General features: G+C 39.3%; 1 protein-coding gene across 1 annotated transcript in view; it reads left to right on the forward strand.

The window, feature by feature from the left end:
* Positions 1-1,730: 1,730 nt before the first annotated feature.
* The window catches only part of CMTM8 (CKLF like MARVEL transmembrane domain containing 8), a 32,077-nt gene continuing 17,918 nt past the window's right edge, over positions 1,731-15,889 (forward strand). Inside the window, exon 1 of the mRNA XM_014052805.2 lies at positions 1,731-2,321. Within this exon, the coding sequence (XP_013908280.2) occupies positions 2,166-2,321 (156 nt within the window). The 5' untranslated portion in view covers positions 1,731-2,165. The remainder of the gene's footprint in view (positions 2,322-15,889) is intronic.

Raw genomic sequence — 15,889 nt, forward strand, 5'->3', positions numbered from 1 at the left:
CACTTAGACCCATATGCAAATCTGGATCCCAACACTGAGGTGACATTTGGACTACAAGTATGACAGAAATAGCAATACCACTTCGCAGTGTTTTACAGCCCACTCTAAATGGTTTACAGAGTCAGCATATTGGCCCCAACAATCTGGATCCTCATTTTACTGATCTCAGAAGGATGGAAAGCTGAGTCAACCTTGAGCCTATGAGACTCGAACTGCCAAATCGCTGGGAGCCAGCAATCAATAGAAGTAGCCTGCAGTACTGTCTTCTAACCATTGTGCCACCACACCTCTTCTTCATGGATACAAACTAAAATTTGCAGAGTGTATGGAGGGCTGATTTAAAAAAAAAATCTGATGCTTTAGAAACAGCATAGTACATTAGACTATCAAAATGGGAATGACATGTTGTTTATCCCCTCATAATAAACTTTCCACATGCACAGGTTTTTTTTTTAATTAAGGCACCAGTCTAGGAAACAGGAGATTGCAAGTTCCAGTCACATTTTATGTGTGAAAAGCTGGTTGAGTGACTTTGGGTCAGTCACACTCTCTCAGTCCAATTCACCAGACATGGTTGTTGTGAGGAAAATAGAAGGAGTATTAGATATGTTATCTACCCTCAGTTGTTTATAAAAATAATATAGGTGGAATTTAAAAAATCTTTATTTCCCCCTTCCACTCAATAATTCCTAGCCAGCAGTGGGCAGGAAACTGCAAATCCTTGAAGGATTATAATATGTGCCTTTTAAATATTAGTCATGAGATAAGCAACAATGAACTGCAATTGCTGTGACGTAAACATTATAGGCTGGATTCAAGCCAAAATACAGTATGTTTGCTTGTCTGAACCAATGTTATCCATTCAATCTACTGTTGTTGGGCAAATTTAGCTTAGCTTATTGTAGGATTTTCATATGTAAAGATATTTGATTGAAAACCATCCAATGTGAAAATTGCTACATATTGCAAGTAAAGTTTATTTTTATTTAAACCCAACTCTTGCTGACTGCATGGCAGGATCATGTAGCTTCAGTGGGAAAAATTAAAGGGATAATTTGCTTTTTCATGAAAATATATATATATAACTTCCAAATATATAGCCATGGAAAAGTAGACTGTTCAAACAAAAAAGTATACATTGGTCATGTAACTCTGTTAAAGTCTACAGTTCTGTTGAATATCAGCCTGTTTTATTATCCATGTACTTAGGAGTGCCACATGATAAATTGGGAGTTGGCATTACATCAGGGGTAATGCATTAGTGTCCATTTTTTATGCTGAGTTTGATCAAGTATGTCTTTGCATTGACTGCTTGATTTGCCAAGCATATAGTACATGCCTGTATTCAAAAGACAATTAATCTGCTTCATTAACTGCTATTGAAATGTGCAACCTGCTTTACAAACTATTTAAAACTCAAAATGGCTCACAAAAATATTCAAACGTTATATTGAAAGTCCCGCTTAGGTTCTGAGGGGCGGTTGTTTTATTAACAAAGCAAAACCAAAAGTACTAAAAATTAAAATGTTTCCCTAGAAAATGAGGGAGCTTGTCTGTATCTGCAAGTGGTTTTGAATTTGTTATTCTCGTCGCTAACAATCATAATGAAGAACAGGAGAAGTAGAAGGTGAAGGAGTTACTGATAACGACAATTATGCATTTTCTGATGCAATCCTTCAAGGTCTCTTGTTCGACCCAACTATATCTCTATTAACCTCTTTCGGAACTGACTTCAGAGGCGCCTACCCAGATAAGTGTTCCCAGTCAAAAGTGAAGTCGGTCAAGATAACGTTTCTTGTTAGCTCGACAAAATTCCAAAACGACCCAATTTGGAGCAGGCAGCAATAGCGCTTGGAACTAGCGTAACCCTCTTTTCCTTTCCCCCGACCCCTCCCCAAACTGTACGGCCCCAGGTGACGGAGGCCTCTCCCCGCCCGCGTGCGTCCCCTTAGCTCTGCCCCCAGTCCCGCCGGCGGGGCTTTTCACAGGCGACTCTTTAAGGAGGCTGCGCCAAAACCTGCACCTTCTTAAGAGCCCTGGGCGTAATTTGCTTCTTCGGACGCCAACCTTCGGCCACAAATCCAGAGCCTTTGGGTTGAAGAGCCTGTCTTTGGCTGCGGCAGCTGGCGGTCAAGCTCCCGACGGTGTCTCTGCTGCCGCTGAAGATGGAACAGATGCCCCGCGAAAGCCATCAGGAGCGTGCTCCTTCGCACATGGTGACCACAACCAGCAGCTCCTTTGCAACGTCCAGATCCAGCACGCTCGCATACGACAAAGAATTTCTGAAGACGATTCCTGGAATCCTCATGATGGTTGAGATAGTAAGTCTAGCACTCCCAAGGGGCGGTCGTAAGCAATGCAAATGTACGTGGGGTAAAAGTAAGTCTCACAAAGTTGGCTTCTGGAGTATACCGTAAACATACACGCCAACAAAAGCCTGAATTCGCACGTTACCTCAAACTCATTTTGCCTTAGGAGGTTTGGGTACACAGTCCACGTGCTCAGCTTACTGGTCTAGCACTCCCAAGGGGCGGTCGTAAGCAATGCAAATGTACGTGGGGTAAAAGTAAGTCTCACAAACTTGGCTTCTGGAGTATACCGTAAACATACACGCCAACAAAAGCCTGAATTCGCACGTTACCTCAAACCTCATTTTGCCTTAGGAGGTTTGGGTACACAGTCCACGTGCTCAGCTTACTGGTCTAGCACTCCCAAGGGGCGGTCGTAAGCAATGCAAATGTACGTGGGGTAAAAGTAAGTCTCACAAACTTGGCTTCTGGAGTATACCGTAAACATAGACGCCAACAAAAGCCTGAATTCGCACGTTACCTCAAACCTCATTTTGCCTTAGGAGGTTTGGGTACACAGTCCACGTGCTCAGCTTACTGGTCAGTATGGCTTGCAATTCGGAAATCTGGTTATTTGTTTTAACCTTGTTAACACAGCTGCTAGGATTTGAGATTTCCACCTTACTCCTACCTTCACTCAAAGCAGACCACAAATACTTCCACCACCAAGATAGTCAGCAAAAAAGGGCATTTGGCTAAAACTCAGGAGAAAGCTTTAAATTTAGTCAGCTTTCTCCCTCTTCATCTAAAACCATTCAAGTTATGTCCTTTCGGTATTTTCATTTCTTTTCACATATCGTTTTTAAGTTTTTTACAGGCGAAGCCTCAAAATTCAGAAGAGTGTTTTAAACATTTAAGCAATTTAATAAGTCAATGTAATGTAATGATACTTTTCTGAAAAACTAGCTATAATTTAAAATTATGAAGGATCTTATTTATTTTGGCATGTGAAATAAGCCAATTTGGTCTAGTAGTTAAGGTGCTAGTCTGGGAGCACCTTACTTGCTAGGAAACCAGCTGGGTGACTTTGGACCAGTTTTGGCTGTCAGCCCTAGGACAAAGACAATAGTCAACCCCTTCAAAAATGTTGCCAAGAATTCTGCAGGAAGTTGTTCATGTAGTCATCAAGATTGACTTGGAGGCAATCCCTTCCCCCAATTTACAGTCAATTCACATTGTGAGTACCCTGAATTTGTGCAAAACTTTTAGATTATTTCAGATCTGTCAGGACTATTGATGGTGAAACCATTTTATACTGCCAAGCCTTGTGCAAATTATATAATCAAGTAACATGTAATTTATTGCTAAATCTTATAAAAAATACAATATTTCCCCCAGAAGAATAGCTTTATTTGTCAGTTACACCAGAGACAACAAAGAATATAGTTATGATGAGCAAATTAATGATTAATAAATTTATTCAAGCCCACTCATATAATTTATTTCCCTGAAATTTTGTAATAGCCAATAGTTTCCTATACATTTGCTTTATGGGCCATTATTGAAAAGCTAGAAGAGTTTTCCTGTCTTCCCATAAGATAAGATCTGTAGGCAGCTACTGTTAAATTTACTCCTTTTCTGAAGTGCTACATCTTTACTCTGAAGTGCTACATTTCTTAATTCTGCAGTTTAGTTCTATTCTATATGTCTAGTTGACACTCTTAGTTGTTGGTTTTCTCCACTTGTTGAGAACCATTCAGGTTCAGGACAGTTGAAAGTCTCTGCAAAGAATACATTCTGCTGGTTGAAGCATGTATAAACAGTGCTGGAATGAAAAAGTTGGAAAATTCCTTGGGTTTCACTTCAGCAGTTTTATTCAACAGAGAATATAGGATGATCAAGTGATTGCTATGGATATTGGATTAATAAAGACTGTTTCTGAAACTCAGCATCAGCTGAATCCTGTTGTTGTTCCTGGAGCAGAATGACACTAGGTACACAGGGCAGGTCTTATTCCTATAAACACTTCAGTATGCTAGTCATACATTATTCTGTTAACATAATGACCATGAAGAGATAAAATGGTGCTAAGGAGTGCAGACTTCAACCTAGAAAACCACTCAGGTAATGTGCATTGTAGAAGAATAGCTGGGAAGAGAAGAGAATGTGGAGATGTTTGGAGTAATTTAATATGAGAATTACAATAGAAAGGGATTGGGGGATTGTTGCACTTTAGCAAAGATTTATGTTATCTACTTACTGGTTTCATACAATATATTAAAAATAATGGTGGGCCTTTTAGCCAGAGCTACACTGTAGCCAGAGCTACATTTTTGAAATATTGGGCCCTCAATGTCAGGGAACATGATGCCAAGTGAGGCAGCTGCATCAACATGTAGATGGAGCTGAATTTTATGGCATTTTGTGCTGGGCTGATGGGTTTTTTGATCCCCTCCCAGCTGTGAAAGTCAATTTAAGAATTTAACTTTCTATGTTCTCTGGGTTAAAATGAGAGGAAAGAATAACATTTTTTTTGTCAGCAGCACTACTGAAATATAGTCCATTCAAGCAGGCTAAAGAAAGATAAATTGGACCTGCAAGGGGAGGAAATGGAATTATAAGATGAAACCATAGAACTCAGGTTATCCACCCCCGATTTAAAATTTTTTCTCCCATAGCCTTAGTATTTGCAACAGGCAACTTAATGACTAATGTAATTTAAAATAGTTATAACATTTAAAAGATCAGCAGATAACAATTGCCTTGTAGTGTGCTATATTTGCATTTATAATTAACAAATGTATTTGACTTTTTTATTTTTAAATATATATATATATTATTTTTAAAATGCATTACCAGTATAAAAATGCTGCACAATATATATTGGTGACTAAAATTGGCAGCAATAAAAATTGTCAAGATAAGATTCTCAAAATCAAATTTACGCTTACCCATGTTTTTGTCTGAAATTTAAATATTATTGCACGCTTTCTTATTACATTTCTGTATTACATAACAGAAGATACCCGCTTCTCTGGGTGGCTTCAAAATAGAATCCATAAACTTCATAAACATACAATAATAAATACAAATTAAGAAAAATTCAACAATAGGAAGAAAAACTAGCAATAAATGATACTAGGAGTGCATGGATTAAAAATATAGAAATTGTAAAAAAAAGAAGAAGAAGAAGAAGAAGAAGGATGAAATAATATCCAACTTTTAGCAAAGATAGGCTTCAAGTGAAAATCAGCCATTCATATAGAGCCCTGAGACATTGAGGTCAAATTTTGTCACTATAAATCAGGCATGGGGGACTATGGCCCTTTTATGACTTGACTTGGAAGCTGGCTCAAGAATTCTGCGAGTTGAAGTGCACATCAAAGGGACCATAGTTCCCCATCTCTGGTATAAATGGGAGGCAAGGCACTTTCTCTGAAACCAGCTCTACATTAATTCTCACTATCTGAATTTGATAAGGTCAAATGAAGTGAGATCTCCACAAGTGATCTGAACAGATGGGAAAAAATCATGTGGAAGCAGGTGATCTTTTTAAATAATCTTGAATACAAGGGTTTTTTCCTCTATATTAAGAAAATATACACAGGATAAATTCAGACATTAATTTTTTTTCACATAGTTAACTAATTATGCTACATTACACAATACATTGGTTTACAAAGAAATCAAGTCCAGTCTTTGAGTTGCATTGTAAACCTGGTGACTTTGTGGTTGTGTTTTCTTTTTTAGTTATAATGCAATGGTTTGTCATTGCATTGTTCCAAGACATTTTTTAAAACATAGTCTAACCTACTGCCCTGTGGGTATCTGATACTGTCCATCCAAATACTATTCAGGTTTAATCCAATTTATTTTATAGGTCCAGACAAGGTGAAGCATAGTATCATAATTTGATAAATCACAACTGGCTGGATTAACGCAGCACATTAAGACATAAATAATTGTTTATGAATAGTTAGAGTTCATAATATACTAATCCATCCCAACCCCATGACACTGTATACCTGGAAATGCATTCCGGTAAACAAAATATAGAAAACCTTTTTTATTTATCTCACTTTTTCTATTACTAAATTTATTTTAGTAAAAGAAATTTATTTAATTTATTTAATTTGCTGAACATATCTAATACTACAGGTAGTCTTCAACTTACAGCCACAATTGAGCCCAAAATTTCAGTTGTTAAGTAAAACGTTTTGGCCCTTTTTGACCTTTCTTGCCACAGTTGTTAAGTGAATCACTGTAGTTGGTAAGTTAGTAACACATTTGTTAAGCGAACCTGGCATCTCCATAGATTTGGCTTGTCAATCTATAAACTTGCAAACAGGTTGCAAAAGGTGTCTCATGACTGGGACACGGCAATGGTCATACATATGAACCAACTGCCAAGCATCTGAATTTTGATCACATGAGCATGGATATGCTATAATGGTTGTAAGTGTGAAAAATGACGATAAGTCACTTTATTCAGTGCTGTTACAACTTTGAACAGTCACTAAATGAACTGTTGTAAGTCAAGGTCTATCTATATTTCTTGTTTCTATTTTCCGCATAACCACCTGTAGGTGAGATTGACTAAGAGTGAGTGACTAGCCAAAATCACCCAGCTGGCTTTCATGGCTAAAGTGGTACTAGAACTCACGGTCTCTGGCTTTCTCCTGGTGCTTGAACCACCAGATCACTGACTCTTTGTTGTTCTGGAAATCTGAAGCTAGAAGTTGAGGTGAAATCATATCATAAATACAATCCAATTTGAACTTACTAAAGACATACAGAACCAGGTCATATACAGCACCATATCCCAATCTTATTTGTTTGAAGTTTATGTGTTAGCCCTCATGTAGTTTGTTAACTGTAGCTTATAGTTAATTCAGTTTATCTATCCAATCAATTGGAGCATATTCAGCAAAATAACTGAACCAATCTTGAGTTAATGTGTTATGTGAACTTAGTTGTTTGTTGATTGGGTTGTCTGAAGCAGTTTTATAATTTCATTTTATATTAAGAAACTGAATGATGGTGTCCTTTGGATAGTAAGACTGAAAATAAAACATTTGACTCATCCTTAGTAGAACAAAGACAGTTTTAAAGTTCAACCTTGTACTTATTTATTTAGAATTAACTAATAAATTTGCATTAATTTGCAATGAGTCCAAAGTGGTTGGATAATGAAAACTGTTCTTTTACAGAAGTTTAGTGTAGTCACACAATCAAGTTCCAACTGTACTGTTCCTGCTTCAGCTGCCTCTGGGGAAGAGGTTCGAGACATAGTCAATGAGTGGAGTTGTTCTCTCCTGAAACACTCATTAGCTGCCACACCCTTAGTGTAGTGTTTTGCCAAAGTTCCTGTAAGTGATTGTGGTTGTGTTTTCTTTTTTAGTTATAATGCAGTGGTTAGTCATTGCATTGTTCCAAGACATTTTTTTTAAACATAGTCTAACCTACTGCCCTGAGGGTATCTGATACTGTCCATCCAAATATTATTTAGGTTTAATCCAATTTATTTTACAGGTCCAGACAAGGTGAAGCATAGTATCATAATTTGATAAATCACAACTGGCTGGATTAACGCAGCACATTAAGACATAAATAATTGTTTATGAATAGTTAGAGTCCATAATTTACTAATCCATCCCAACCCCATGATACTGTATGCCATAAAGTTCAACCTTGTATTTATTTATTTAGAATTAACTAATAGATTTGCATTAATTTGCAATGAGTCCAAAGTGGTTGGATAATGAAAACTGTTCTTTTACAGAAGTTTAGTGTAGTCACACAATCAATTTCCAACTGTACTGTTCCTGCTTCAGCTGCCTCTGGGGAAGAGGTTCGAGACATAGTCAATGAGTGGGGTTGTTCTCGCCTGAAACACTCATTAGCTGCCACACCCTTAGTGTAGTGTTCTGCCAAAGTTCCTGTAAGTTATTGAAACTGAGAGATTATTGTTGTGCTGCTAATATAATCTTAACATCTAGTATGTACAATGGAAACATTATTTATTTATTTATTTAACCTTGCCTCCATTGTATTTTTATATGAAAAAACTCAAGGCAGCAAACATATAATAATACTCTTTCCTCTTATTTTCCTCACTACAACAACCCTGTGAGGTGGGGTCAGCTGAGAGAAAGTGACTACCCCAGCTAGCTTTCATACCTAAAGCAAGAATAAAACTCGCATTCTGTTGGCACCTTAAATTCTAAACCACACTGGGTCTCTTTTTAACTTGTAATATATTTGATGGTATTGGCATATTAACATATATTAAATATTTTTAATAACAATATACTCTTCTTGACCAATGGTGATCTAGCTATTTACATATAAAATAGAAATGTCATTTATCACGTTGATGATGAATTTTGTTTCGAAGGATTATAAAAATACCATTGTAATTTTTGGGTGGGTGAGTATGTGCATATCTTTCCCTAGTACCATTTGCTGTTAAGTAATTAATGATTACAAGAACCTAAACACTTTGTACCACTTGTTTTCCGTTGGGCACTTTGCCCTACCTTTATAAATTACTCTGGGTTGATGTAAAAACTATTTCATTAGTTTGTCAACATCTTGAGAATAAAAATATAATTTTTATTCAATTCATCCTTTTGTCATTGTTTGCAAGAATAACTAGAAACAAGAAGTCATCATAGATTTGGGGGAAATAGCTTCATATTGCAGGAAGAGCATTCTTATAAATGTTAACTCCTTTTATAGGGAGTTACCAAAGAATGTTGGTAAAAACTGGTAATGGCAATTTAGAATTATCTTTTGTATACATATTGTATGCTGCATTAAAGATAAATGTTTTTGGCTAGAATTCACTTTTCCTGTTATTTGAGAGTAAATCTTATGCAATATTATAGAACAGTGATGGCAAACCTTTTTTGACTGCCATGCCAAAAAGGTGGGGAGCACAGGGGGGGTTGTGTGTTGGTGTGCCACACCCATAATGCCAAACGTGTGCGCACACACACCGCACAGTGTGCGTGCATGCGTGCAATCAGCAACATCACCCCTGGCTTTTGCCGTATTTTTTTCACCTTCCCCAGGCTCCTGAGGCTTTCTAAGAGCCTGGGGAGGGCAAAAGCAGCCTCCCTGGCCCCCCTGGATGCCCTCCGGGGCCTTCAGGAAGCTTCCCTGAAGGCTCCGAAGGGCGAAAAATGGACCTATGGACAAACTGGAAGTCACTTCCGGTTTGCTCATATTTATTTTTTTTAAACACGGCTATTTGGTGATATTTTTTTTAAATTTTTTAAAACACGGCTATTTGGTGATTTTTATTTTATTTTTTTAAACACGGCTATTTGGTGATATATTTATTTATTTATTTTTTTAAACACGGCTATTTGGTGATATTACTTCCAGTTTGCTCATAGTGGTGGTTTTTGCCCTCCGGAGCCTTCAGGGAAGCCTCCTGAAGGCCCCTGAAGGCTCCGGATGTGGAAAATCGGCCCTACGGACAAACAAGAAGCCACCATTCTTGAATTTCCAGTTTGCCCATAAGGCCGGTTTTTCACGCTTTGGAGGTTTGAGCCTCGTGTGCCCCGACAAATGGCTCCGTGTGCCACCTGTGGTTCGCCATCACAGCTATAGAACATACCATATTTTTTGGAGTATAAGACACACCTTTTTCCCTCAAAAAGAGGAGGCTTCACTTCTACAGGGAGGGGAGGAGCCAGCATTCTTATCAATGGGAAGGACTGTTGCTTCTAACAATGAAGTATTCTCATTTTCCTGATCCAAAATTTCAGTCACAGTGATTCCATTCACAGTGAACTGAGCTGTATGTAAGATGGAGACAATGGCATGAATTAAATGCTACTGATACTGAAGTTCAAATGCGATATGTAGTGATACTTTTATCTGATTGAAGATTAGCAGAAAAACAAGAAAAACATAAACTCAATGCTTTAAGCAATTCTCTTTTGTCTTTAAAAAAATGTTTCCTTCATATAAAAGTATCAATTAAGCTCTGTGAGCTTAGAAAAGTTTACTAAGATTTTTTTTTAATTCTATTCCATTATATATTTGTTTCTCTTAGTACTGTATTTGTTTTATACAGTGCTTCCTGTCATTTGGGAGTGATGTTTGCTTTGTATTCTATATTTATTTTTCCTATGCATTGACTTTTAAAGAGTAATAATCCTGCATATTCCCCGCGCTCAGTGCTTCCAAGTTTTATATTAATGCAAATACTTATTACAGCTATTTCAATGTTTCTAGTTCACTGGACTTAGAGCAAAGTATGAACCCAGCTAATTGCATTTTATTCACTAAATTAGTACTAATAACATACAGCTTAGTGCAGGAATCAGCAATTTTTGATGATAGAGAAACATTTTGGTGAGAGGATTAATCAGGGCCCCAATGAATAGACCAGAGTTGGCAAACCTTTTTGGCCTCAAGTGCCAAAATGGGAATGCCCATGTGCATGTCAGAAACCAGAAGAGCAGCCGCCCAGCATGCACATCTTCTGGTTTCTGGCACGCACATGCACACTGGCCTACTGGTCTTCCAGTTTCTGGCATGCATCCATGCACAAAGACCAGATGGCAGGTGTGCATGCACACACCAGAAAATGGAAGCGTGTCAATGACCCCCCCCCAACCTGCCACCGAGAACAAGCCAGCACAGCCCCCCTCTTGCCACTTCTGTCAAGGGAGTGCAACCACTTCCTGGCCAATGCGCTTCTTACCCTAGTGCCGGACATACGTTCCTCCCACATGGACTTATCTCCTGTACAGCCCCGTTGCCCCTGAAGAGTAGCAGCAGCAGTAGGGCAATGGGCAAGAGCAACTGGCCAGCTCCCACCGCCGCTCCCCCATTGGAGAGCTGGGCCCTCAGTACCATCTCCATGCATGTGGAGCTTCACTCTCCTCTGGCCCTCCTGGGACAGCTTGCCTCCACGATGGTGGCTTCTCCAGCATCCCAGGCAGTAGTGGCAGTGCAAGAGCCACCCTTGCCCCAGCAGTGGCAGGAGAGTAGGCAGGGCAGCCAGCCAGCCAGGGGCGAAGGAGCAGTGATGGTTCTTGCACTGCTGTGTCCAGCTGGGATGCTGGAGGAGGAGGAGCCGCCAGAGGAGAGGGCAGCTTCTCATGCATGGAGACGCCACCGAGGGCCCAGCTCGCTGGTAGGGGAGTGGCTGTGGGGAGCCAGCCAGTCACTCCTGCCTCTTGTCCTGCCACTGTCACTCTGCTACTGCTCTTCTGGGGTGCCCAAGCTGGCCAGGCCCTCCAGACCATCGACAGACATTGGTGTTGATGGCTGGGGCCACACAAGAAGCCCACTCGGGTGGGGAGGTTGGAAAGCCCCAGGCCGTCCTGGTTGACAGCTCTAGTCCCCTAGAAAGCGACCACCCCTCAGTATTCCCTCTGCAGATCTTTGGGCATGCAAGCCATTGCCTGTTGCTCTTCCAGGTTCCAGCATGCCTGCCAGCTGGTCTTCACCTGCACATGCACGCCAGAAACCCAAAAAACAGATGGCACACTTGGTGGCTGCCCTTCTGGAGCTCACATGCACGTGAAGACCAGCTGGCTGGTGCTCCGGAACCCAGAAGATTAACGGGCGATGGCTCACGTGCCTGGAAAGATGGCTCGGCATGCCACTTCCAGAACACCATAGGTTCGCCATCATGGGAATAGACCAATTATGATATGTAAGTAGAGCTGAATTTCCTTGTTTTAACAGAGAATTTTGGTTAAAGTTAGGGCTATTCATTTTTTTAAAATGTCTTTAAGTCTTGAATGTTTAAAAATGGCAAGAAATTATGCAATGGGTAGTAGTGGAGGAGTAATTGCTTGTATCCTGGGCCTCAAAGTATTCATGTCTGATTAAATATAATATGTGAATCAGGACATGCCTTTCCCTGCTAATTCTAATTCACCTTGCAGGGTAAGCAAAAACTGTAACCGTGGTTTATTGTTGATATTGGCACAACTCACTGGGAAGTGAATTCATGTGTTACTTTAATGGTCACTGACATGGACACCTCACATAGCAAGTTTGTGAAAGATGTGTCTATATCAGGGGTGAAATTCAGCAGGTTCTGACAGGTTCTGGAGAACCGGTAGTGGAAATTTTGAGTAGTTCAGAGAACCAGCAAATACCACCTCTGGCTGGCCCCAGAGTGGGGAGGGAATGGAGATTTTGCAGTAACCTTTCCCTGCCATGCCCACCAAGCCACGCCCTCAGAACCAGTAGTAAAAAAATTGAATTTCACCACTTGTCTATATGTCATAAAGGCAGTTTTAATTTCAGTTGACTTTAGTAAACTGAAAACTTTAGTAAACTTTACCCCATAAAGGCTGAAAATTGAGCCCTAACCAGGAATATCCCAGACCCAGGAATGGAATCAGCTTCTGGGACTCTGCTTCCCACAATTCTGGGGAGAAACCCTGAAAATAATTCAGATGGATTCCAAGGAATTCGCAGAGAAGGCAGTGAAAATGGGATACTTAACATTTAAGTCATGATTAATATTGTAAAATTGCTTCGCACTTCAGTGCGATTAATGTTGTCATGCAAATGCATGTAAATAAGTGCACATAAAGTATCTCCAAGTGAGTATGCGTTGATTGCCATTTTAAATTGTTAATTCCATCATTAGTCTGGTAAAACCTAAGGATTTTATCAAGTGTCAGATAGTCTAACAAAGCACTGGTAGTTAGACACCTATGATACCATAGAGAAGAAAACAGAAGCAAATAAGCAGTTGTTCATGGTACATTTTAAACCAGTACTTGAATTTATTACTGTGTTTCCACTAAGCAGTCTGTGGAAAAAAACAGTATCATATCATGAAATAATTATCGATGATCCAACAACCACAAAATTTATTGCCATGTATGTTATATTGTTTTGTCACAACCAATTGTGTCACAACCATTTTTTAGGAAGTTTGGATATTTATATAAATTACTGATTGTGAAGCTTCTTTTCACCTATCTCTGTGTATGAGCCAGACATTTTTATTAAAGTTCATATTTAATGTTAAGCTATAGTGTGATTAATTCACCTTTAGATTAATATAAAATGTGAACAAATACCCTTATTTTCCTTTCTGGATTAATTGAATTACAATAAGACAAAAATCCAAACTAACTACATTAAACATAGCCAGTATGTTCAGAGATAATAGTACACTTGTAAATTCATCTCAATGAAGAAATTGGAAATATTAAGCAATGAAGCAATTAGAACAGAGTTTCCTGCATCTGTTGCAATTTCTATATATTCTATACATTCAAGAGAATTTTGGGATCTCCTTTAGGCAGCAAGAGTATGTATCTTATGATCCTGAAGCTTTAAATCTTTTGTTAGCCTGCATACTTTATAATCCCCCATAATTGGTGTTGCTAGGACTGATTGGAGTTATATGTCATGATCAATGATATCTGACTATTGAGAGATCAGCGAGGGTTGATTTGAATTCAGCACCTCCATTGCAGTTCTTCCACAAGTTTTCAACAACCATGACCAATCCTGTTCTGGACATTGCCAGCTCTGAAACAGTGGAAAGGGATCCAAATAATTTGCTTCATCTAGGGCTCTTTAAAGCTTCAGTACAAGTTTTTTAATAACCTTCCTTGAAAAGAATATATTAGAAACAGATCAGAAATTATCCCACAATGACTACTTAAGAAGGGGTTATGTTACTATTTCCTTAAGAACAAATGAGACCATCTTGTCTCTCTGGGAAGATTGCCACCATTTGGAGCCAACTACACATTCCCAACAAGTCTAAAATGCAGGTATATCCACTCACAGCTCCAAAGAGCCAGTGTACTTCAGACCCAACAACATCAAATTATTTCCAGATAATTAGATCATGCCTTAACTGCCACAGGATCTGCACAATCAGAGTGCCTATTCAAACTGTTTTAAATTAATAGATTTATTTTAAAAAATCATCACAGCTTGCAGGAGATCTTACAGCCCAGTCCACCCCAGTAAGGATCAAATCACGTTTTAAAAGGCCATTGAATGGCAGTCCACTGGTATCATAAAACTAGCAAAGTTTATATTCTTATTACTGCAGTTTGCAGTTTGTTTTCCTGCAGCATAGTTCTTGCTGCCTCATTGTGCTGCCCCCTCCCCAACATGTAAGTGTGGTTTTGAGGGTTTTTGAATGTTCCCCAACAATTCCCTTCAGCCAGCCTCAGAACTGTCCCAAATAAATCCAGCTACAAGCAATGGCCAATAAACAATGGAAAGTCGCTCCAACAAATAAGTCCACCAAAAAACTTAATCTATCAGGCCAAATTGAAATATACCCACAAGAACTCCCTTGGCAAGAGAAATTCAGAGTCTCCAAAGTCCAGCAGGAAACATGAGAAACAAAGACAGCCAGAAACTAAGCACGTTGTTCCCAGCAACTCCGCCTCCTGCCTCTTATGAAAAATAGCTTTCTGGTGCAGCCCATCAAGAAGAGTTAGGCCTTCTCCTGAGTAATTTTGCAGATCTCCATTGCTCTTGCGTTTGCCCTGCACTGCATGCTCTCGGATCCACAATGGAAGGCAGCTCCTCCTCCTCGTCATCACTGACCATCCGCCCTGCAACCTGTCCCCAGCAACTGTCCCCCTGTAAATGTCTTTCGGCTGGCCATTCAGTCATTAATTAACCCAGTTCTAGATGTGCCAGGAATGACCTCATTCTCCCTTGAGCCGACCTCTGAGGAAGAATCTGAGGATTGTCCAAGGGAGACATCACACTCTTCTACCATTTCATTTCCCAGATCCCCTCTAAAAACCTGGGATTCTCCAGGATCCACTGAGACAAACCATGCAAGCACAATCAAGACTGTCACCAACCTTTTGTCTTAATCTCTGAAAGGTGTTAAAATGTCTGAGATAATAACAGCCATTTCTCTTAGTTCTCAGCTGTGCCATTCAAAGCCAAAGAGAGCATATTCCTGAAAGGCTCCTGAGTTCCCTCTCTGTGCTGCACACAGGCTTCAATAATACAAGCCCTCCAAAATATACTCTTGCATGAGAAGAGTCTTATTACAAGTGGAGTGGAACAGAATGACCAGGAGAAATCATTGCTGTCCTTCTCTGCCTCTCACACAAGTAATAAAACTGTTTCCTTTAGCCCTCTACTTCTACTCATCTAGCTCCACAATCAAAAGCCCTTGACTTCCAAAATTCAGTTCTCTGGCAAACACAGCATTGATAAGCATAAAAGGTTCACAAAAACCCTAGTAGGTCAGCTAAGACATTGATGTTACATCACCTTGTGGTCCTAATTGTCAGTGAAGGAGAAATGATGACAGCCACTTAAGATCATAAGCCCTGCAGAAGCCATGGGACTTTTACTAGCATTAATATTAGTCATTGTATTGATCCCATTCCTACACCTCACCTGATGAAACACCCAGGAAATACTGATCTATGTACAAGTGCTATTATCTCATCACAATGATGTAGTTTCTTTGAATATAGCCAAATTTTGTTACTATATGCAAAATTACACAGTCTCAACTACTCATTGACAATCTACCACTAATCATAATATATTATCTTGTTTGTTTTTAATTTTGTAATTATTTTGTGCTTTTATTTGTAATTATGAAATCT

The sequence above is a fragment of the Thamnophis sirtalis genome, unplaced genomic scaffold, assembly GCF_051295495.1.
Source record: "Thamnophis sirtalis isolate CommonGarterSnake01/CBP01778 unplaced genomic scaffold, rThaSir2_p1.2 scaffold_4, whole genome shotgun sequence".
Taxonomy (NCBI): Eukaryota; Metazoa; Chordata; class Lepidosauria; order Squamata; family Natricidae; genus Thamnophis; species Thamnophis sirtalis.